A 24,810-nucleotide genomic window follows, 5' to 3' on the forward strand; every position below is an offset into this window, starting at 1 on the left:
ATAGGCATCAAATATATATCATTTATAATAAAATAAAAACGAAAACAGATATGTTATCCGATGCAAATTGGTCTCAATAAAGAATTTAGCTCTTTTCTCTTCTGCAACAATGTCAAACGTAAGTTATTCAGCTATTTTAAAAAATAATTATGTTAAAATGAAAACAAATAATAAGAACCAATACCAAAAACAAATTATTGTTCACGTTATATTTATATACACCTGCTAATTTAAGTAAAATAAAGATAATAAGGTAAATTCGCATATACGGGTGCGGGGCGGGGGTGGGGGTGAGTATCCCCCGGCCCCGTATTAAAACTCCGGGTTTTCCAACACCCGCAGCCGGACCCAGTTAATTAGGCTTTTCCCCGTCAAAATCGAGGCGGGGACGGGTGGGACCTGGTGGGTACGGGTTGTGTTGTCATGTCTACACACACACACACACACACACACACACACAACTTCCCATCTTCTGGAGTATCCTTCCAAGCCTGATATTTGTTTTACTTTTAGCTGGAGATCAGGTTCTCATCAAGCCTTCTAAAAAAACGACCTCCTGTACGTGGGGTTTGTGAAGAAAATTTTGTTGGGTATAAATACAAGTCATACACAGGTAACTGTGACACAGTTTTACAGACACTGATTACGCCAAAAAAAAATTTCAATGGTACGAAGGAGTTCTTCTACTCTTCAGAGACAAAAACACATAATGCTGAAACCATTATAAGTGTAAGATTGCAAGTGTCTGCCTTACAATAGATTTTGAAATTATGGACAAAACACTTGCTTATAATGGTTTCAGCACTATGTGTTTTTGTCTCTGAAGAGTAGAAGAACTCCTTCGTGCAATGAATTTAGCTCTTTTCTCTTCTGAATAGTTGCTGATTCCAAGTGCTATTGTGAAAGAGGACTCCGGGAGATCAACACGGAACAACCCGATTGGAGTTTTAGTTATGCCGTCGGATATACGACCGTCTCTGTCCAGCTGCCTTCTCTAACTGATTCACACACTTTCGATTCCCTCAACGATTTGGGTTCGATATCTGGATCATATCTCGATTCATTTTCTGGTCACTAGTATCAAAATGATTTACTGCTGTTGGTTCAGTGTTTGCTGGCGTCTTGGGCTTGGTATGCGTTTGATTTATAGACTGTGTTTTGCAGACTGTGACTTGGTTGCTGTTTGCATGTGATCTGGGTTTTGTTTTCCTTCATATTTTTTTTTGTTGAGAGTGGTTTGTGGGTCTATTTTGGCTTATCATGGCAAATCCCTCCTCTCGTCAATTGGCCCCGCAACAATTACAAAATCAATTTCACAAGCCTTACCTAACTCGTGCAATATTCCAGCGTCTCAACTTCCAAAGCCGTGTTTTAAGGGAGATTAAATCTCAATCAAAATTTCTGAGAATGCATATATGGCCGAGATTCTAGACTGTCAAATGGTACTTCACCAAAGGTTCATTATTTCAAAGATTTCAAAATTTTGGAAAACAAATGCTCCTTGGTCCATGGTGTCTCTAGGTAAAGGCTACTTTGAATTTATATTTTTATCCTTGGATGGTTTAAGTGCTGTAAGATCCATATGATCTTGGATCTTGCACCGGGTTTGTTGTGAACTTTTTCATGGACTACTGATTTTAATCCTCACACTGTGCATCAAGCCAACACTCTAACATGGATCTGCACTCATGGTCTTTCCCGTGAGTACTGGCGGTCCACAACTTTGTTCAAAATTGCAGGGGCGTTAGACACTCTTTTGACTCTTGATGAGGCCACTAAGAAAATGACTTTCAGTCACTTCGCAAGGGTACTAGTAGAGGTTGATTTGAATTCTATTTTGCATGAATGAATGCTTGTTGAAAAGGATGACACTGACTTTTATGTCGATGTTGAGTATGCGAAGCTTCTCCCATTTTCCTACTCATGTTAGATAATCGGGCATACTATTAAAAATGGCAAGTATCAGATTCCAAAAACTTCTACAAGTTTAGTAACTGTGCACAAACAATATGTGGCTAAGCCTACTGCATCAAATGTTGAAGCTGAGAAAGTTGTTGAGGTCACACCTTCAGGTTAAATTCCAAACTTCGCGGCAAGTAAAATTGTTATGAAAGAGCATCATAGTCTTACTGATATAATAAGGTCCAGGGACAGGGCAGTTACTGATCATGTAGAAGATATCTATACTCAAGAGATAGATATATCTGCTATCGTTGTTAGTGCACTTCATGAGAAACTAATGCAGGTGGAAGAGAACTTAGCTCTGGCTAAGAAATAAGTGGAAGATCATCAAAGTAACAAATTTCCTGACATGCGTATCAGTGGCCCTTGGAGTGATGCAGTGACAAATTTGGATTATATATGAGAAGATGACTTAAATTTCAACGTCGCTCATTACTTGGAGACTATGCAGTCATATTGGAAGGGCAAAGACGTCGGTGCTAGTGCGCCTCATGTTTATACCGACGAGGAAGAGAGAGCGGCAACTAAAATTATTTAAACAATCGTTATGCTATTATGGAAGAGCCTTTCATTGAGGTAGTGCCAATAAAAGCAAGAAGCAAAAGAGTTTTCTAGTTCATTTTATCCGTTCTATGGGCAAGCATCTAGATTGCTTCGCCTTGTCTCTTTGGTTATGTTTCTTCTGTTGTTCCTTTTATGTTAGCTTGCTTTCTTTTTCTTTCTTGGAAGCTTTTATCGTTTGTGAATGTTTTAGATTTTGTCCCCCTTGTCCTTTTGTTCTCATCTCTCTCTCTCTCTCTCTCTCTCTCTCTCTCTCTCTCTCTCTCTCTCTCACACACACACACACACATACAAATAAACTTGGCAACGGGGCGGGGGCGGGTTTTAACATACCCACCCTCGCCCCCGTCTCATCTCTCTCTCTCTCTCTCACACACACACACACATACAAAAGCTCTCAAAGTGGTTGAATCTGAAGAGGAAGAACAATCAAGTTCAGATTCTGAACCAGATGCTGCTGAAATGGCCATGCTCTCCAACAGACTTCAGTATCTGGCCAAGAAGAACAGAAAGTTTCTAGCAAGAAGGAGTAACTCCAGAAGCTCAAGGAAAGAAGATCAGAAGGGATGCTTCAACTGTAAGAAGCCTTGACACTTTATTGCTGAATGCCCTGATCTTCAGAAGGAGAAGTCAAAGGACAAGTCAAAGAAGTCAACGTTCAAACCAAGCAAATTCAAGAAGCAGATCAAGCAGAGTTTAATGGAAACCTGGGATGATTTGGGAAGTGAATCTGGATCTGATAAAGAGGAAGCTGATGAAGATGCAAAGGTATCAGTTGGGTTAGTTGCCACAACAACTTCAGAAGCTGGATCAGAATCAGATTCTGAAGATGAAAATGAGGTATATTCTAAGATTCCCAGAGATGAACTTGTTGAGTCACTTAAAGAACTTCTTACACATTTTGAAGTAAGAACCAATGAGTTGAAGGATTTAAAAGAAAAATATGCTGATTTGGTAAAACAGCAAAAATCAACTCTATTGGATCTGAAAGCTTCTGAACAAGGACTTAGGGGCTTTCACTTCATGTGTAAAACTTATGAAGATCAGCTCAGGTTCTTATGTCAGAAGCTACAAGAAAAGTGTAATGAAAAACCTTTAAGCAACCATGAAATTGCTCTTGAAGATTTTATCATATCTGGCATTGACAGAAGCAGAGTGGCTTCTATGATTTATAGCATTTACAAGAACAATGGCAGAGGAATTGGTTTTCCAGAAGTTAAACTTGAGAAAACCAATATTAAATCTTGTTGTGAATGCATCAAGGAAGGTCTGAAAACCTTCTTTGTACCTGAAGGTGCTGAGTTGGAAACTGTTGTTTAATCAGAACCTGAAGCGTCTGGCTCTAAGGCTAAGATTACTTCAAAGCCAAAGAACTCTAAGCCAAAGGCTATGATCAAATCTGAATCCAAGACTTCAAAGATCAGGATCCTGAAAAGATCAGAACCTGTTCCTCAGAGTCTGGTGAAACCAAAATCTAAGGTTCTGAAGTCTAAGTTTCAGAAGAAGACAATTACTGATTCTGAAGTACCAAAACCTAAGGTGATGGTTAATCAGAAGCAATCCAACTCACAGCACAAGGTACAGGAAGTGAAGAGTAAAACCTCAAGTACTAACCTTTCAGGACCCATAGGACAATGGGTACCTAAATCTGAAAATGTCAATGATGCAGGTATGTCTAAGAGCAGCACCAAAGCAAAAATCATGGTACCTAGACAGCGGTTGCTCAAGACACATGACAGGAGAAAAGTCCAGCTTCCTCAGCCTAACAATGAAGGAAGGAGGAAGTGTGAAATTTGGAGGCAACCAAACTGGCAAGATCATAGGTACATGAACTATTGGTAATTCCTCTACCTCAATTAATAATGTATGGTTGGTAGATGGTCTTGAACATAACCTTTTGAGCATTAGTCAATTTTGTGATAATGGTTATGATGTGCTTTTTGAGAAAACCAACTGTACTGTAATCAACAAGGAAGACAAATCCATTGTGTTCAAGGGAAAAAGAGTTGATAATGTCTACAAAATCAATTTTTCTGAACTGGCTGATCAGAAGGTGATTTGCCTTCTATCAGTGAATGATAAGAAATGGATGTGGCACAGAAGGTTGGGACATGCTAACTGGAGATTAATCTCTAAGCTTAGTAAGTTACAACTTGTCAATGGGCTACCAGACATTGACTATCATTCAGATGCACTCTGTGGTGCATGTCAGAGAGGGAAAATTGTAAAATCATCTTTTAAAACCAAAGACATTGTTTCAACCTCCAGACCCTTAGAACTACTCCATATTGATTTATTTGGACCAGTTAGTACTGCATCCTTATATGGAAGTAAATATGGATTAGTCATTGTTGATGATTATAGAAGATGGACGTGGGTGAAATTCATAAAGAGTAAAGATGCTGCTTGTGATGTATTCAGTAGTTTCTGCACTCAAATTCAATCTGAAAAAGAATCAAAGATTTTGAAAGTCAGAAGTGATCATGGTGGAGAATTTGAAAATGAGCCATTTGAAGCTTTTTGTGAAAAACATGGAATTGTCCATGAATTCTCTTCTCCTAGAACTCCACAACAAAATGGGGTTGTAGAGAGAAAGAATAGAACTTTACAAGAAATGGCCAGAACCATGATCCATGAAAATAATTTACCAAAACATTTTTGGGCAGAAGCAGTGAATACATCATGTTATGTCCAAAACAGGATCTATATTAGACCTATTTTGGAGAAAACAGCATATGAACTCTTTAAATGAAGGAAACCCAATATCTCTTACTGTCATCAATTTGGATGTACATGTTACATTCTGAATAACAAGCTCTACCTAAAGAAATTTGATGCCAAGGTCCAAAGAGGAATCTTCCTAGGTTACTCTGAAAGGTTAAAGGCATACAAAGTGTATAATTCAGAGACACTCTGTGTTGAAGAATCTATGCACGTTAAATTTGATGACAAAGAGCTTGAAGATAAAACTTCAAAGCAAGGTCAAAGTTTTTCAGAGATACAGGTTCCTGAAGCTACTCCAGAACCTGATCAGATAGCTGAATCTGAAGAAAGTCCAGAAGCTGAACCCACATCAGAAGCGCTAGATGAAATTGCTTCTGATGAAGCACAAGATGGCTCACATCAAGCAGATCCTCCCAGAAACACATTCAAGCACAAGTCTTCACATCCTGAGGAATTAATCATTGGAAACAAAGATAGTCCAAGAAGAACAAGATCATACTTCAGACAAGAAGAATCAATGATTTGACAGATCTCAATGATTGAACCTACAACAATTGATGAAGCACTTTCAGATGATGGATGGATCTTAGCTATGCAAGAAGAGTTGAATCAATTTCAATGAAATGATGTGTGGGATCTGGTACCCAAACCTCAGCACAAGAACATTATTGGAACAAAATGGGTATTCAGAAACAAGTTGAATGAGCAAGGAGAAGAAACAAGAAACAAAGCCAAACTTGTTGCACAAGGGTATAGTCAACAAGAAGGCATTGATTACACTGAAACATTTGCTCCAGTTGCAAGATTGGAAGCAATCAGGTTACTTCTGTCTTATGCAGTTGATCATGGCATAATTTTATATCAGATGGATGTCAAGAGTGCATTTCTTAATGGTGTCATAGAAGAAGAAGTGTATGTCAAGCAACCTCCTGGATTTGAGGATATTAAATATCCTGATCATGTTTTTTAGCTAAAGAAATCACTATATGGGAAACAAGCTCCCAGAGCTTGGTATGATAGACTAAGTAATTTCTTAATCAAAAATGATTTTAAAAGAGGACAGGTTGATACAACACTCTTCAGAAGGACCCTTGGGAAAGATATTCTTGTTGTGCAAATATATGTTGATGATATAATATTTGGTTCTACTAATGCATCTCTTTGCAAGGAATTTTCTAAGTTAATGCAGGATGAATTTGAAATGAGCATGATGGGAGAGCTGAAGTTCTTCCTGGGCATTCAAATTAATCAATGCAAAGATGGAGTCTATGTTCATCAATCAAAGTATACAAAGGAGCTTCTGAAGAAGTTCTAGCTTGAAGATTGTAAAGTGATGAACACTCCAATGCACCCTACGTGCACCTTAAGCAAAGAAGATGAAGGAGCTAAAGTAGATCGGAAGCTGTACAGAGGTATGATTGGTTCTTTGTTATACCTCACTGCATCCAGGCCAGATATTTTGTTCAGTGTATGCTTGTGTGCAAGATTCCAACCAGATCCTAGAGAATCTCATATGACTGCTGTCAAGAGAATCTTCAGGTATTTGAAAGGAACAACTAATCTTGGACTCCTTTATAGGAAATCCTTAGATTATAAGCTAATTGGATTCTGTGATGCTGATTATGCTGGTGATAGGATTGAAAGAAAGTCAACCAGTGGCAATTGTCAATTTCTGGGTGATAATCTTATATCCTGGGCTAGCAAAAGACAAACAACTATTGCTATGTCTACAGCAGAAGCAGAATACATTTCAGCTGCAAGTTGTTGTACACAACTACTTTGGATGAAACATCAGTTGGAAGACTATCAGATAATTGCTAACAGTATTCCCATTTATTGTGATAATACTGCTGCTATTTGTTTGTCTAAAAATCCAATTTTGCATTCAAGAGCTAAGCACATTGAAATCAAACACCATTTTATCAGAGACTATGTTCAAAAAGGAATTTTAGATATACAATTCATTGATACTGAAAATCAATGGGCTGATATATTTACTAAGCCTTTAACTGTTGAAAGGTTTGATTTTATAAAGAAAAATTTGAACATGCACTTTGTGTCTGATTAAATGTTTGCTTGCTCATGAATAGGATTTTAGGTTCTGAAGTTAGTTCAGAAGCAATAGTCCATCAGAAGCTCTTTATTGAGGTTCTGAGGAAAACTCGCTTCTGATGATGACGTCATCATCTGAAGTCCAGAAGCTGGATTTTATGCTTCTGAATAGTAGAGTTAGTGGAAACGTTGGGAGTTACTTCATATGGTAACTTCTGGCCCACAAACTTGGTAGTTACTCTTAACGTGTCTGACGTGGCCTGACTTGGTAGTTACTCTTAACTTTCATGCGCCCCCAATTTGTCATTAATGTTATGTTTGTTTGTCTCTTTTGAATTGCAATCGTTTCTACTCTTAACACTTTGTCAATTCACACACTACTCACTTCAAAAACAAACACTTTGCTTTCAAACCTTTTGCGAAGTAAGCGCAATTCTCTCAACCCTAGAACCCTAAAATCATCATCTTCTTCGATCATCAATGGCATCATCTAGTTCAAAAGTTTCAGAATCTACTTCAAGCATGCAAGGAGCATCAGGTTCTGGGTCAGTTTACAAAGAGAGGACTATGGCTATTCCATGGAAATCTTTAATCGTTCAGATAGAGTCACTAGTGGACTTTGCTTCACTCAAGAAGTATGAAGTAGACATGGAAGCGTTGTTAAAAGCTCAGAAGCTGTCTAAGTATTTCAAGATGCTGAATAGGCCAACGTATGTGAACTTGGTCAAAGACTTCTGGTTAAGGGCTGAAGTCTTTAATGGAAAGCCTGCGAAGGTCGAAGGTAAACAAGCAGTTTCGAAGAAGGGAAAGATGACAGTAGAAATGAATCCAACTTCCTTCAGTGACTTGGAAATAAGATATGAAGTGATGGGCATCCCTGTAACCATCACCGAGGAAGTTATTGCCAAAGCATGCAGAGTGACTGCTGAAGGAAGATTTCAGGAGATAGTGAAGAATGATGATATCCTGCTGAAGAGCTACAATAACTTGCTTCTGGATGGAAATTCAAATACAAAGACTTCAAAAATGGAGATTCATAACAGGATGCTAGTGAAATTCTGCACTGATTGTTTCTTTCAGAAAGCTGGAGGGTCTGATCAACCCAGTAATCAACAGAAGCTAGCTATCTATTTCATGGCAATCCTTGACAAAATCAACTTCCCAAGATACGTCATGGATCATTTCTGCTGGGCAATTAATGAAGGCACTGTCAAAGGAAGGTCAAAGGAAGGAAACAAGTGCCCTATGGAAGATTGTTGTCTGAGATCTTTCATCAGGGAAAAGTGCTGGAATTCTTGAAAAAGACAAGGGATGCTTCTGATAAATGCTTCGAAGTTTCTACTGCTGAAAGGACTATCAGTAGCAAGAGCTTATTTTCTATGAAGTTTATCAAGAAAACCCCTGAAGATGAGAAGTGGATAGCGATGACCACAGCAGAAACTAAGTTTATCAGGGACTTTCCTTCCATCTTTAAGGAAAGTAATCCTGACATCTTAGCTAAATCAGTAGCTGAGTATGTCATGGAGAAAGATGCAAGCCCTCGGAAGAAAGCTGCTCCTTTTAAAGGAAAGAGGGCCAGAACCAGTACTGAGTCTGAAGCTGCTATTGCAAAGACCAAGAAGCAAAAAGTTGTTAAGTCTGAAGCTGAATCTGTTTCTGCCAAGGATAAAGGAAAGATGCAGAAGGTTGGTGCTGCTTCTATTCCTCAGAAAAGAAGAAAAGGTAAGGCAGATCTGGTAATCACCAAAGAGCAGCTGGAGGAAGCTCTTGAAGAAATAGAGAAAGAAGAGGCTGAGCCCAAGCTGAAGAAGAAGAAGGCTCCCCTTCAACTTGTGTGTCCTATGATTGAGATGACTCCAAGAATGAAAAGGATGGCAGATGAACGTGCTTCTGATATTATATCAGGCAAAAAGGAGCTAAAAGCACAATACATTCAGCAAAGAGATGACACGCTCAAGGCTTTGGGTATGGAAGACTGTGATAGGTTCTTCAAAGAGAAATTGGCTGAAGTAAGAGAAATTGCTGGTAAGACTGCTGAAGACAACGAGGAAGAAGAAATGATGATCATTATGGAGGATGGAACTTCAGAAGCAGTTCCTCAAGCTGCTGGTCCACAGCCCAATGCTGAAAAGATCACTTCTGAAGCTGGCCCTGCAGTTCAGGTACTTCAGATTCCAGTCACCTCTACCCTTATCTCACCCTCTTCATCACAACTACTAGCACTTGAGCAACAAGAAGACACTTCTGTCTTGGAAAATCTTGCTCTCCACTATTCAGGTAAGTTACCCAAAGACAAACCTAACTCAGAGAAAGCCTCTGAGACAACCTCAGAAGCAGTTGCTTCTGAAAAAGTTGTTTTAGAAACCCCCCAACAACAAACACCAGAACCACACAAGCCATCTTCACCACAACCCCCATCACCCATAGCTGACACTGACCCCCAACCTAACATTCAAACTCAACAATATTCACCACAACAACCACCAACCAATACTGAACCACAACCTGAACCACAACCAGAAGAATCCTCTCCCCAACACATTCCCATGGACATTGACAATCATCAAGTCAATCTCCAAGCCTCAACCTCAACCTCACACGTTGATCTTGACCAACCATCATCCTCAACCCAAGGTGAACATCTCATCATTCCAGAATCCATTCAAGACCTTTCCCCTAGTGCTTCTGACCAATCCTCAGACCTAGAAATTCTTGAACAACCTCCCTTGAACATTCTGGAATCTGAGTACATTGACATTGAGCTACTCAAGATCCTCTCTGAAGTGCATCATCTAGTTGAGAATAGATGAACAATTGATCTGTCATCAGCCTATGAAGAGCAATGGGAATCCTCGCAGAAGAAAGCTACTGATTTGATAGCATCCATGAGAAGAAAATGCATCAGAATCAAGGCTGCTACTGTAAGTAAGTTCTTGGAAGATATGGAGTCAGCAAAGAGAAGTTCAAGGATGCTTCTGTCAAACAAGCCATTCTACTCAGAAGCTGACTATATGACAAGAGAAGCTAGAATGTTCAAGCTTCTGAGGCAGCAGATGGTACATCAACAAGGCAAGGGAATTGGCTCTTCTCCAGAAGCAACAACTTCTTGAAGAACAGTTGAAGAAACAAGCAGAAGAAATGGAGAAGATGATGAAACAACTGCAAACCAAACCTTAGTTGCACACCTTAGTGTTTATTTTTGTTTGTTGTTTGTTTTAATCCTTTTCTATTTCTTGCTTCTGAATACCTCTTGTCTTATGTTTCTTACTGCTTCTGAATTCTTAATGGTTCTGACTAACAATGCCTGAATATTTTTGTTTACATTCATTGTTCTGATTTACTGATTTATTTTTGCTTTGATTATATTATTGATAAGACTATAGGTTCTGATCATATTTATACTCTCTTGTTTGAGTTTTTCTCAAATTCTTTTGTCCTTTATGTTTATTTGTTATTTTTGATAATGACAAAAGGGGGAGTATATGTGATAGTATTTAAAGGCTCTGAGCCCCATTAATGATATTTGAAAATTATTTTGAAAAACTTCTATTATTTTTACCTTAAAGGTATAAGCTATGAACGAAAGAAGGAGTATCAAATTTCAAATAAAATTAATTGAACCATTCTTCTCTTCTATAAGTTAATTCTTTCAATTTTTAAAGCTCTGATATTTTTATTACGCGCCAAAATGAATTTAATTAACCTGGATAGAACTTAGGGGGAGCTTACAAACCTCACCTTAAAGACTATCAGACTCAGGGGGAGTTTGAGCTTACAAACCTCAGATTCTGAGCTTACAAACCTCAGAACCCCAAAAGTCAACTTGTTAATTAGATTAACAACAATTGATCAATTTTAAATACTATTGTTTGTCATCATCAAAAAGAGGGAGATTGTTGGAACAAAATGTGTTTAACAATGAACCTTAAAGAGTTTTGATGATAACAAGGTATTAAAAATTGTAAATTGGACTAGCTAATATTTGTTCAAGTGTACAGGACTATAGTTAAAAATTTACATCATATAAAGGTTCTGAAGAACAAATAGAGAGCTATGGACTAAAGAAAAGGAAGCTTGAAAGCATATAAAAAGAAGTGCATCTGAAGAATGATGACATCATCAGAAGCTGAAGATCATCAGAAGCTGAAAGTCATCAGAAGCTGAAGGTCATCAGAAGTTAAAGGTCAACAGAAGCGGATAGCCTTCAGAAGCGAATGGTCATCAGAAGCAGATAGTTCAGAAGCAACTTCATCAGAAGTTGAAGCTCATCAGAAGCTGATTATCACCACAAGCTGAAGATTCAAAGATCAACACTTCAAAAGCTGTTTATTGGATTCAAAAACACTGCAGAAGATAAGTGGATGGTTGCAACGGTCATTTTAGTGAAGATTTGAAGGCCTTGGAACCTTATCTTCAAAAAGCGTTGACATTGTACTTTGTACGAACTGTACAATCACCTTCTCCACTACTTTGTTTTGTGTCCACGCTACAGGACAAGAAAACAGCTCCAGAATAACAGCTTGCCTGCAAAGATGTTCCTTCACAATGGGAATGGATTTCAAATTGGTTCTTCATAGGACAACAACCAAATCAGGCAAAAAATTATTGGTGAAAGATCAAGCTTCAACAACGACTCTTTGATGTGCTGGCAATTTCACAACGTCTCTTTCACACCTCTATATAAAGGAGTGAAGACTTAGAGATTTGGCAATGCTGAACGAAAGACTCACAACATTATTACAATTGCCAAACCTCTGCTGAAATTGTTCTGCATTCACTTAGAATTTCTGTGTCTCAAAGTTTCATCTTAGAAATTCTTAAGTTATTGAGTCTGTATCTGATTTGTATTGTGAGCACCTCTGATTGTATATCAAGTGTTCAACCTTAAATGATTTTCTGTGTAATTTTGTTTAGTTAGAAGTCTCTTGCAGTTGTGCTTGAGCAGGGAAGTCTCTTGATTGTGTTCTTGAGCATAGGAAGACTCTTGCAAAGTGTGCTTGAGCAAAGGAAGTCTCTTGCAGGTGTGCTTGAGCAATTGTAATCAGATATTACTCTTAGTGAAATCTCCTTGGAAGTGCAAGGGGGACTGGACTACTTTCGGATTGTGGAAGGAACCAGTATAATTGCTTTGTGTCGCTCTTCTTCTCTCTCTCTCTGTTTTATTCCGCTGCATTCAGATTCTGATTATCACTTCAGAAGCTGTTTCACTTAGCTTCTGATCAGTGTGTTCAGTTTTAGGAGAAACAAAGAATTTTTCAAAACACAATTCAACCCCCTTCTTGTGTTTTTCTCACCTTCAACACCCACCTGCAGAAACTGTAGAATTTTTAATTTTTTTTAACACAAAATTAGATAGGTTATTTTCAAAATCAGTTTGAACAATAAAAGAAGCAACATGCAAAGGCTGGAAATAAAGTCAAACAAGGTTAATCATTATCAAAGGTTTGTTAGTTAATGAGCCAAAATTAGATCAAAATGATTGACACAACGGAAGATCATCTAAACTTGTGTTTAGTACATTGAAGACCAACAAATATAACAAGCAAGGAAAGAAACAATGCCAAACGTAAGTTATTCAGCTATTTTAAAAAATAATTATGTTAAAATGAAAACAAATAATAAGAACCAATACCAAAAACAAATTATTGTTCACGTTATATTTATATACACCTGCTAATTTAAGTAAAACAAAGATAATAAGGTAAATTCGCATATACGGGTGCAGGGCAGGGGTGGGTGTGGGGCGGGGCGAATATCCCCCGGCCCCGTATTAAAACTCTGGGTTTTCCAACACCCGCACCTGGACCCAGTTAATTCGGCTTTTCCCCCATCAAAATCGAGGAGCGGCAGGTGGGACTCGGTGGGTGCGGGTTGTGTTGTCATGTCTACACACACACACGCACATACACACACACAACTTCCCTTCTTCTGGAGTATCATTCCAAGCCTGGTATTTGTTTTACTTTTAGCTGGAGATCAGGTTCTCATCAAGCCTTCTAAAAAAGCGACCTCCTGTACGTGGGGTTTGTGAAGAAAATATTGTTGGGTATAAATAAAAGTCATACACAGGTAACTGTGACCCAGTTTTACATGACTAAAGACACTGGTTACATCAATAAGAATTTCAATGGTACGAAGGAGTTCTTCTACTCTTCAGAGACAAAAACACATAATGCAGAAACCATTGTAAGCAAGTGTTTTGTGCATAATTTCAAAAACTACTGTAAGCTTGCAATTGTCTGCCTTACAATAGTTTTTGAAATTATGGACAAAAAACTTGCTTATAATGGTTTTAGCACTGTGTTTTTGTCTTTGATGAGTAGAAGAGATCCTTCTTACAAATGAACTTCATATTGACGTAACCAATGTCTTTAGGCCTGTAAAACCAGGTCATAGTTACCGACGTATGTAACACCCTACTCCTAATAAGCGGTAAAACACGCGAACATACGAATATATCCTAGGAATAGATGCTACGTCTTCCAAAATTAAAACATACATGCATAAAGATCATGTCACATCACATCGCAGCGGAACATATACATATAATCCATAAACAACTCCCAATCATAATATAATAAAAATATATCCTCCATATCTCAAATACAACAATATCTCAACTCCAAACTACATAGTAAAAACAAAAATCAACATGCAAGCACTATCCTAGATCAGAGCCCTAATCTAGACACTTGCACATAAAAAGAGGAACCCCGCTCCTCGGCAACATCAAGCACACAATCTAAGCATCCTGCACTCCATCTACCCGTCCATACGGAAAGGTAGGTGGTAAACCACTGAGGGTTAGCATTACATCATCATAATCCATATGAAAACATAGCATTCAAGGAATCATACATAACACATATACAAAACCATCCCTCCTAGAATACTAGCATCACATGATTATTATCCCCCATCATTTACATTTCAAGCTATCACATTATTAACATGGCATAGCAAGCATATCCAATCTCTAAACAAATCATCGACATAAGTTCATCAATTATCAATCAAAGAAAGGATTAGTCGCCTTATTCTCCACTTAGCATACTTAATTCAAAGGTACAATTCAACATTTCAACGTTATAAGCAAGTAATCATCATCAAGGAAATCACCACATCATATGCATATACATATACAACTCTCACTTCATCCTTATTATCAAATTAATTATCATCAAATAGATTCACCAAGTGTATAAACACAAACAAATAAAACATGCAATTAGAGCATAATTCAATTATTCACAACCATCAACAAAATCCACCAATGTACATATACACCAATCCACACAATCACAATATTCATCAATTTCACCAATCCACAAATTCACCAAGTCATATATTCAATTATGACACGGCTCATCAACTAATCAAATGCATATGATGCTCTAGACTCTTCTAGATGCATGTGGTACCAAATCACCTCAAGGTCGTCACCTTCGATGCAACAAAAACATCGTAATCACCTCAATTGGATATAAAATCCACCATCATCAGTCATGAATGCATGAACATATGACTCGACTCAATGCATATGTTCACACAAACAATAATCACCTCACCATCACCATTAGTTTGCATACATGCGTTCACCAACAAGATCATCATCAATATTAGCATGTATGAATTCACCACCAACAATCAACATTTAACATGTTCAACAAATAACATTACATAAACATGTTCATCACCATTCAATTATTATATATGCATCGACAACAATTCACCACCACTTGACATATATATACAATCACCACAACATCCACAATTCAATCAACGTACAGTTGTCACATATATACATCACTAATCATCTCCACATAAATCAACATATAGTTGCCACATTTCCACACAATTCCTCACAATCCAAATAAAGGAACAAATACAACATATGATCACAAACATCATACTCATCACTCAACAACCATTCATACATCATCTCATCATCATATTAATCTATTCATAAAAAAGGGTTCATAAGCAATTGGCTCTCAAAATCATTTTCTACCAAGTTCGTCTCCAAAAATCACAACATTAAAAATAATTGAGCATTTAAGTCAAAACCAAGTAAACAAGCTCAATTGCCTATGCCATGTATTCTCACAAGTCACATATGCATGCAGTAGAGGTTACATAAGCATTTCATCGGCCAAATACGACAGATTCATGAAAATCCCAAAGTTCGTCTCACTTTTCACATTTCACAAAAATTCTCATTTTCAAAAGCCAAACAAGTTAAAACTTGATGAAACCATTCACAACCATTTTTAGAAGTCATATAAACATCATACATACTTAACCTTACTTCATTCTTTTGAGAAAACAAGTTTTCAGAAAATCAGTGTTCTTGAACATTCCATGAACAATCAACAATAAGCTTGATTAAATCCAAGGAGTCAAGTTCAACTCAATTCTTTTGATGTTTCCATAGGTTTAGAAAGTCTAGAAAATAGTGAAAACATCGAAAGAATCGGTTTTGGAAGTCCGGAATTGGCCCCAAAGCACCCCAGCACAACACAACAAGGCAGGCACCCATGAGGGGCTGCCAAGCCACGCTCAGGCATGGCTTCCTGAAACCTAGGCGCAAATGGGCAGCAGCCAGTGTCCTGAGCTGCGGTTCTGTGCAGTCCCGGTTTTCCGGTATCGCCATTTCGTTCGTAAAATTTCGACCGTTAACCCAAATTCAATTCCGTTTTCGCCTATATTCTCCTAACACCTAGCTCTATCATAATGTATAGAAAAATTCAAGTTTCAACCATCCCAAAAATTATTTTCCATAACCTCACATCACACTCATTTTTCAAAACGGTTAACGCTCAATTTCATATAAAAATCCCGATTTCTCCCAAACCATTCCTCATTACCAAACAACAACCAAAAACAAAAAATCATTATACCATAACTCATCATAATCAACTTGTTTCATTCATTAAAAATCATCGACACTACAATTCAACTTAATCTCATCAAAATTCACCAATTCATCAATTTCCACAACTTTCAACAACAACAACAACAACATATTCATCACCAATTCACCATTTCAATGATACCCATTGCATCAATCCAACAACAACATATGTCAAGATAACAACAACAACATTTGAACATAAATTCATGCACAATTCAACACTACAACTTCAATTCTCATCAAACTTGCTCAAGAACACAAAGCACCAACAACTATGCATTTAAACATGTTAATTCACATACTAACATACAATTATCATGTAAATCATGTTCTCAAACATAACAACAACAATCATGCACGAATTTTACAACAATTAGATTCGATTCATCAATTTCACAAAAATGGGTAAGATAGAAAAAGTTATGAATTATGGTTGAATTCTAACCCTCTTACCTCTAGCACCAAGAATCTCTAACACGAGCTTCAATTTAGCTCCTAGATGATGAATTCCTCTCCTAGCTCTAGCCTCCAACCCTTCTCTTGTTCTTCCTCTTGAACCCTTATCTTCTCTCTATCTCTATCTCAATGTGAAAATGAAATGAAATGTTGGTAAAACCCCAATTTCACTACTATCTAGTGTTTATATAAACTCTACTCAATTGGGCTCAACTTACAATGTCTTAATGGGCCTAACCCATTTCTATTCTAACCCCAAAATGTTACTACTCACTTAATGGTAAAAATATACCATTAACGGTCACTTAACGGTAAACTAAATAATTACCCCACTCTCCAACACTTAGTAAAATAATAACCCTCACTAAGCACTAAAAATAACCTTCAACAACAATTACAAAATTACCCCTGCTCTCAAAATGACCAAAATGCCCCTAAGTCCAAAATGACTAAAATACCCTTCTAACACCGAATTCTACAATTCCTAACCAAAAATATACACAGAGGCAAATAATCACATAGAAGCGCATATAACACAATTAAGAATGATAAAAATAAATCTAATCGAAAATTCGGGCTGTTACAGCGTATCACTTGTGCTTGTTCCCAACATGATTTTCTTCACAAACCCCACACACGGGAGATTATTATTTTTAGAAGGCTTGATGAAAACTTGATCACCAACCGAAAGTAAAACAAATACCAGACTTGGAATGATACTCCACGAGATGGGAAGTTATATATATGTGTGTGTGTATATAGGATATACTTTTTGTAACACCCAGCTAGGATACGTGATCAACTCTTTAATACTGAAGGAACTTGATAAAATTATCAATCATATAAATTCCTCTATATGATAATCCACTCAATAATTTTTTTTTTTGAGCAATATAATACCCCTCACACTTGCTTCCCGTTTCATTGTAAAGTAAAACATAATTCAGTTTCCCGTTTCATTGTAAAGTAAAACATAATTCAGTTATGAATTAATTGTTTTTTTTAAGGAAGTTATGAATTAATTGTAATTAAGCTTCATGAACGTATTTTTAACTGATAGAAACCATCTAATAAAACATTTGTAACAGTAAAATAACATTTGATGAATTCCAAACCTACAAAAATATCCTCACCACCAACCATCGTTCTAGATTCTACTCTATTACAAAATGTGTGAGAATATAGGTCAGGAGCTGATCAAGCTGATTCAAGAAAGGAATAATCTTACTCACAAGGAAAGCTATGAGAAGATGTGGATAAGATTAAAAGATAGAGTTGACTTTGTCTTGTCTGAACTCCAGAGAACATGTCTAGATGAACAAGACTCAGCTCAACAGAAGCTTCAAGACTGGTAGAAAGGAGTAGACAACAACTTGCAGAAAGTTAAGATTCTCAGAACTTGGGTGCAAAATCCTCCTAGCTTAACACTACAAGAAATTTTGTATTTTGCGACACTTACTTTGCGACCCTTAGCTTAAAACTGCCTCTGATTACACCTTTGCGACAGTTTCTACGACCCTTAAGCCCAACAGCCGCAAATTTTTAGTAATTGCGACCCTTAAGCAACTGTCGCAGCTTTTTGAGTTGTTTTTTTTTAGCTTTTTGGGTTATATCACGTGTTCTTCACCCAATTTCCTCACTAGCTTTCCCAAATTCACTCTCCCCGCTCCCAAATTTCACTCTCCCCCTGCTCCCAAAATTCAAACCCTAAGCCTCCAATCTTCATCTCACTCAATCTCTGAAATCTTCATCTCACCCTCAATCTCTTTCATCACCTCTCATGCTTAATCTCATAAACCCTAAAATTCCCAATCTCTCTCACCCTCTGTTCTCTGCCATCGCCGCAACCATGCTTCTACGCCAACCACGCCGCCGTGCCTCAATCTCGTCCACCTCAATCTCCGTCGTGCTTCTATGCCGATGATTGGAAGGACATTGATGGGTCCCACTTTTCTCTTCTTCTTGCTCTCGACCCTGATGCTGAAAATGAATTCAATGGCGGAAAAATGACTGTTAAGGTGGTATTCACTTTTTTGTCCTTTTGTTATTCACATTTGAGTATTTATCTGTTTATCTTCTTACCATGGTGTTTGTTGTTTTGTTGCTGTATAGTGTGCATGATGGCCATGACCGTGATATTTTATTTTTGCTTCAAGTTGATGGTGATTATGCCTACTCTAATGGGTAAGATGTGTGTGTCATGGAGTTTGATTTATTGAGCTTAGTTAATAGTTAGTGATAGTTTAGTTTAAGTTGTTTGATTTTTTCGGTAATCATGTTATCGGTGTGAAGTATACACCAATTTGATGACTAATCTCTGTTGGGAAACTCCTTACTGGCCACCTTTCATGGGGTCTCCCCGCTCAACCACGTTTTTTCTATCACAAGTCTCGAACCCGAGACCTTGCTTTAGGGATCCGAGTCCAGTATTGGGTTCAAGTCTGAGTGGTTGGTTAGTCTCACATCGATTATGAGTGATAAAAATGTTGGATATATAAAGAGGTGACCGGTATATTTAGTGCCTTAAGATTTTGGGTAGATATATTGCGTCTTTCTTGTGGTCTTGGAGCATTAACCCGTTGCTACCGACTCCCAATAATATCCGTTGTCGATAAGCGTCTCAAGGATTGATATTGTTTGGACATTCATAACAAATCACGAGTGGTTAAAATATCAACTCTTGATTTTCTCACTTTACTAATTAATTATTCATTTTAGCGGAGTCAATTTTGTTTCGTTCTACTCAGATCAATATAATAGTGGTTGAACTTTAAGTTGTTTGATTACTGAATTAGCTTGATTTATTTATGTTGACAACTTTATAAGTAATGATATTTTTATTGAGGGTCCAACATGATGGGATATAAGAGTAGATTTATAGACAAAAAAAACAAAATATAACTTTCTCATATTACTATATGATATATTTTTAATAAGTTGGTGCATTTTTTGTTTTTGTGATGATGCAGTGAAAGCAAGAAAAGTCCCTCTGTTGCACTCATATTTCAAATTGGGGATGGTGCCTCTTATCATAATGTAAGCTGTTGCACTCAACAATGTATTCTCTAAGGGTCTATTTGGGAGTTTGGATGGTAGGGGATGGGAGGATTTTGGGGGGAGGGGTGTAGAGAGAAAGAGAGAATTCTTTCACCTTTTTAGAGAGTGTTTTTGTAGATTAATATATTTTTAATTTGTGATTATTAAAACAACATAGATTGGATTTTGAAGAATTTACATAATTAAACACTTCCAAAAAGTGCTTATGGTAATCATATTTTTGTATAATCTATTTTAGGAATGTGAGAAAACTTCGTAAAAGCTTTATATAAAGTGTTTTTATATGCTATTATGAGGAGCTTATGAGAATATGTTGAAACAATTTATGGACATATCATAAGTTCTTTTGAACACTTATGTAAGTGTTTTTGTAATATGATTGACCTAAATAAGTTATTGTTAACTCATCACTAATCCTGATCTTTATGAAAGATCTCTATGAATCGTGATTGATAAAAAATTGAGTTAATTGTTGTTAGATGGGTGGCTGTGAGGAACATTCAACCTCGTGCACAAATAAGACCTGCAAAGGTCATGAAGTTGACATTATGCACTTTTCAATTGGAAATGCTATTCCGGGACAGCTTTATGGCGGGAATCCCATTGACAATAGGGATGGAAATGGCGGTGACTGGTGATTAATACAAAAGCTCCTTAACTTTAACCGTATCAGCTGACAATTAATGATGACTATAGTGGAGCTATTTTTCACGAGATGTGTTCATTCAGTTTCTTATAATCGTCCATACAGGTTTGGCCATTTGGTTGATCTTTATGCCTGGAATCCACACTGCAAATACTTGGATGGAACTGGTCCTTCAGGTTTTGGTATGCACAAATGTAACATCTTTAGTTGGAATTGCATGTTTATATGATCAAAATAAAAAAGGAGAATGAATAAGATTAAAACAGCAAGTGGAAGTATCAGCGGGTTCAATCCATGAAAATTTGCTCAACTTTTCCATCAAGTAGTTTGCTTCATGATTTGAAAGTTCATGCTCCTTTTTAAGCCTAAAGAACTTTTCCATCAAGTTCATGAATATATATTATATTCATGCAGGCCCTGTTGGTGAAGACCTGTTTCATTGGCAAGCTACAATCATGGGACCGGCAAACAGTCCTTATGTTGGTGGCGTATTCCTAGTGACCATTCCTATTTCATTCAGTTATATACTTTTTTATTTGTTTAGCTGTGTTGTAATCCATGTATGTTCTTCAGGTGTTGACAACATTTAGTGCGACAGAGACAGATTTAGTATCAGCTCAATCAGAATCGGAACTCACGGTGCTCAAACGGTGCTCAAATGGAACTCAGCTCACTCAACGGAACTCAATCTCAGAATTGGAACTTAATGACATGATTGTTTTAGGATCGACACTCAAAAATATATTTTAGGATCGACACTCAAAATGAGGTTAAGAAGGTGTGTCCAGTTTGTCGAGGAACTTGTTCATGTAAAGATTGCCGAGCATGTCAGTGTAAAGACCGTGAAAGTAAGGTCTGATATCAAAGATCGAAACTCTTATGTTAGGATAGTTTTTTTTTCTTTAGCGGCACTTATTGACACTTCAATTTTATCTTGTTTTGTAACAGGATTGTTTGGCTGGTACAAGCAGAGTTGATAGGATATTGCATTTTCATTATTTGGTCTGTATGCTCCTTCCGGTAATAAAACAAATAAGCGAAGGCAAGGCAAACAATGACAGGCAGGGTGTTTTATCTTGGTTTTCGGGTATCAAACATTGATTACGTTTGAACCTTTTTAATCGGTGATATCTCATTTTTTCTTGGGAAGGGAAAAAGTAAGCAAAACCCTTGAGAACTGAGGTCCGGGAGTTGTTTTCGCTACGGGAAGGTGTTAGGCACCCATAACGACTATAGTATCCTATAGGAACCGTCTTTATTTTCTACGCGCGCGCCTTATTTTTAAATGCTATTTTGAAAAGATGTTATTAAACCTAAGAGTATTCTAAGTGAAGAATTGGAGGGAGAAGAATGTGTTTGAATTTTTATTTTATTTGAATTGAAGGAATTTTGTTCCTTGCCTACGTACCCGTTTAAGGGATCAAATCCACCGTAGTTCTCTTCCAAAAATGTTTTTGTTTTTGTTGGTTGATTTTAAGTTTGAAAATTGGAATTTTGAAGAATGGAGAAAAAAGAGGCCTCAAGGGCATAAGATCGTGAAATTGTGAGGTTGAATTAGTCATTTTGCAAAAAAAGTCTAAGTATGATTAAAATTATTTAAGGTTTGATTAAGAAAATGAAAGGGAAAATTACAATGGGATTTTGATCCCAAGGTTTATTATGAAAAAAGAGTTTGAGTGATATTGTTCATATTTTTTTTGGAAAATGATTTTTCAAAGTGTAAAGCCTAAGCATTCATCTAAACATACAATCCTAAACATACATCTAAACATGCATATTCTAGCTATATACCTAAAGTGAGGTGTGTGCATGTGTCGGTGCTTGTGTCGGTGTACATTATTAGAGTCTATTGTCCTTATTACATCATTGGCCTAGATACATTCTATGGTCTTGCAAGAAATTAAAGACATGAAAATAAAAAGAATTACAAAGTCCTAACTTTACATTCTATTTGCTAGCAAGTGCAATATAGAAAGAAAAAAAGAAAAATATGCAAAGTGAATATGTAAGATGCTATGGAATATGAGACATGAAACAAAAGGAGTTAGTAGCACAAATGAAATAGAAACAACACACTAAAGGCATAGTAAAGTAAATGTAACTTGAGAATGAAGTAACAAGAGAAATTAACTAAAAGTGATGAAGGAGACTTGACATTTTTTTTTAGATCATTCTAAGGTATAGTTAAAGGCCTAAATCCTCATGATATTAGAGAAGTTTTAAGTGACTTGGTTCAAGGACAAAATCACATCACAATTTTCACAAAAGTCTTAACAAAAAAAATGGCAAAAATGACAAAAAACAAACACACATTATTTTTGGAGTAGGTTTTAACATGCAATTATATCCCAAAGGGTAGGCCTCAAATGTCAAGATTTAACACAACAATATTCACGGAAATTTTAGAAAACTTTTAACAAGATTTAAACAAAATTGAAAGAACAAGTGTTGAATTTTGAGAGCAAAATATTTTTACATATTCTCCTAATCAAGAAAAACATGTAAAAACATCAAGATTCTCATTAAAAAGCCAAGAAAATATAGAACAGAGTTTTGGAGGTTTTTAACATAAGATCATATATACAGGGGGTGTAAACAGCACTTAACAGTGCACCAGTAGCAAGAAAAGACAAAAGAAAATCAGCAAAAGCAGTCCAAGGTCCAAGCCCAATCCTCTATGGAAAAAACGGGTTAGTGGAGCAAGTACGGAGCGGGTTATGGGTCATGGACTACCCAGGTCGGTTGGGTGGGATTAAAAAGGATTTGGTTGTGTTGGAAAAAAGCTGCGTAACTTTCTTCTGCTTCCTTCCCATTCCCAACAACACCACACCGTCCCCTTTTTGTTTCTTCATGCTTTCAAAGGAAAAAATTCTAACAGCTTTAACAAATATGAACCTAAACCAATTCTTCACAAAAAGATTTCATGCCAAAGGGAACAAACAAGTATAGGTATGGATTCCAGGTAATGGATTTCATGCGCAAAGTTCAATCAAAGTGATACAAATTACAGATCAGAGGGGGATTCGACAACAATTGAACCAAAAAGAGAAAGTGGTAGTACCTTAGGAATGCTTCAAGGAGACCTCCGATCTAATCTTCTTCGAAGTCCGCTTCAAGCTTCGTCACCGTTCTTGCGATTTCGGTTCTGGACTTTTGATCCCTTGTGATTCGATTACAGCCTTGTCCCTGTCCGATTGTGTTCTTCTCGGATTCAGCTTTGGTTCAGACGCGAGTTTCCGTCGTAACTTCTTCTCCTCGCTGCTTCGCTTCTCGATGCCGTTGCGGTGATTGAAACCTAAACCAAACCTTGTCGTCGTTGTTACTCCTTGTATAAAACCTGAGTTCGATGCGAGGCCTCTCTTCTTTTCTCTATCCTTTTTCAATTTCAAAACGAGCCTGTGAACGAAGGATTTGCTTGAATCGAAGCTGGTTTGTGAGTTCCGTTCATTCTTCTTCTCTGTTTAAAAACAAATCCGAAACAATTCGTGAATGGATGGATTCGAATCTGAAATGAAGGTGAAGGAGTGTTGATGATTGAGGTAAGATGAAGGTGATGATGAAGGTGACAGTTGAATGATGATGATAATGGTGGTTGTTGTGGTGGTTTTGTGGTGATTGAAGGTGGTTAGGGTGGTTGAAGGTGGAGGAGGAGTTTGTTAGGGTGGTGGAAGTTGGTTAGGGATGAGAAAGTGGTGGAAAAATAGTTTGTTACGGTGGAGAAAGAAAGAGGAAAAAAGAAGAATGGTTTTGTGATTTTTTTGGATTTTTTGTGGAAAAAAGATTGAATGAAAATTTTGTTGACTCTTTGACCCATTTATAGGCTAGCTCATTGGCCTTGGACCAATAGGATAGAGACATGTGGCACTTGGACTCTAACAAACTTTTGTGGACTAATAGCATTTGGACACGTGGCACTTGGACTTAACACACCTAAAAGGGATTAAAATGCAAATAACAAAAGTACAAGGACAAATATGAAAATTAAAACTAAAATTGAATTGAAAAAGTAAATTGAAAATTAACGTAAAGCGAGACGATTAAAAACAACAAAGCGGATTAAAATGAATCAGAAATATTATGTGAAATGACCAAAACGCCCCTAGGGACTAAAACGACTCAAAATGACTCAGATGGAATTTTAAAATGGATTTTTAACAGGGAATTAAAGCAAAAATTTATACAAGCACATTAAAAGACTCAGAGACAATTTTTAGAAATTAAACAGGGTTTTAACACATGAAAAGACTAAAATGCCCCTAGGGGCAAAACTGACTCAACATGACTTCAAATGCAATTTTTGAAATGGATTTTGACATAGAATGAAACAAAGGTTTATACAACCCAATTGAAAGGACTCAAACAAATTTTTAAAAGACTGAAGAAAATTTTGACATAGGAAATGACTAAAATACCCTTCCATGTAAATTTTGCAAGTAAT

General features: G+C 37.0%; 1 protein-coding gene and 1 long non-coding RNA gene across 5 annotated transcripts; one reads left to right on the top strand and one right to left on the bottom strand.

Moving 5' to 3' along the window:
- Window positions 1–13,845: 13,845 nt before the first annotated feature.
- Window positions 13,846–17,069, bottom strand: LOC146936457 (uncharacterized). The gene is made up of 2 exons (XR_015030622.1): window positions 16,667–17,069; window positions 13,846–14,061 (listed from the first exon to the last, which is right to left on the bottom strand). It is a non-coding gene; the product is annotated as an uncharacterized LOC146936457 (long non-coding RNA).
- Window positions 17,070–18,310: 1,241 nt separating this feature from the next.
- LOC146936458 (uncharacterized) lies at window positions 18,311–21,607 on the top strand. 4 transcript variants are annotated; one of them, XM_085751283.1, is made up of 7 exons: window positions 18,311–18,853; window positions 19,639–19,705; window positions 20,206–20,360; window positions 20,478–20,554; window positions 20,787–20,851; window positions 20,946–21,225; window positions 21,321–21,607. In XM_085751283.1, the coding sequence occupies exons 1-6, from the start codon at window positions 18,753–18,755 to the stop codon at window positions 21,120–21,122; spliced, it is 642 nt and encodes a 213-aa protein (XP_085607409.1). In that variant the 5' UTR covers window positions 18,311–18,752; the 3' UTR covers window positions 21,123–21,225; window positions 21,321–21,607. The 4 variants fall into 4 exon arrangements, with proteins under 4 accessions (XP_085607409.1, XP_085607411.1, XP_085607412.1 ...); XM_085751285.1 differs by having other exon boundaries at window positions 20,787–20,855; window positions 21,321–21,529; XM_085751286.1 differs by having other exon boundaries at window positions 20,787–20,855; window positions 20,946–21,220; window positions 21,321–21,529.
- The last annotated feature ends 3,203 nt before the right edge of the window (window positions 21,608–24,810 follow it).

This window comes from Medicago sativa, chromosome 3, assembly GCF_051527215.1.
Source record: "Medicago sativa cultivar Bolivia chromosome 3, Bolivia_mono, whole genome shotgun sequence".
Lineage (NCBI taxonomy): Eukaryota > Viridiplantae > Streptophyta > Magnoliopsida > Fabales > Fabaceae > Medicago > Medicago sativa.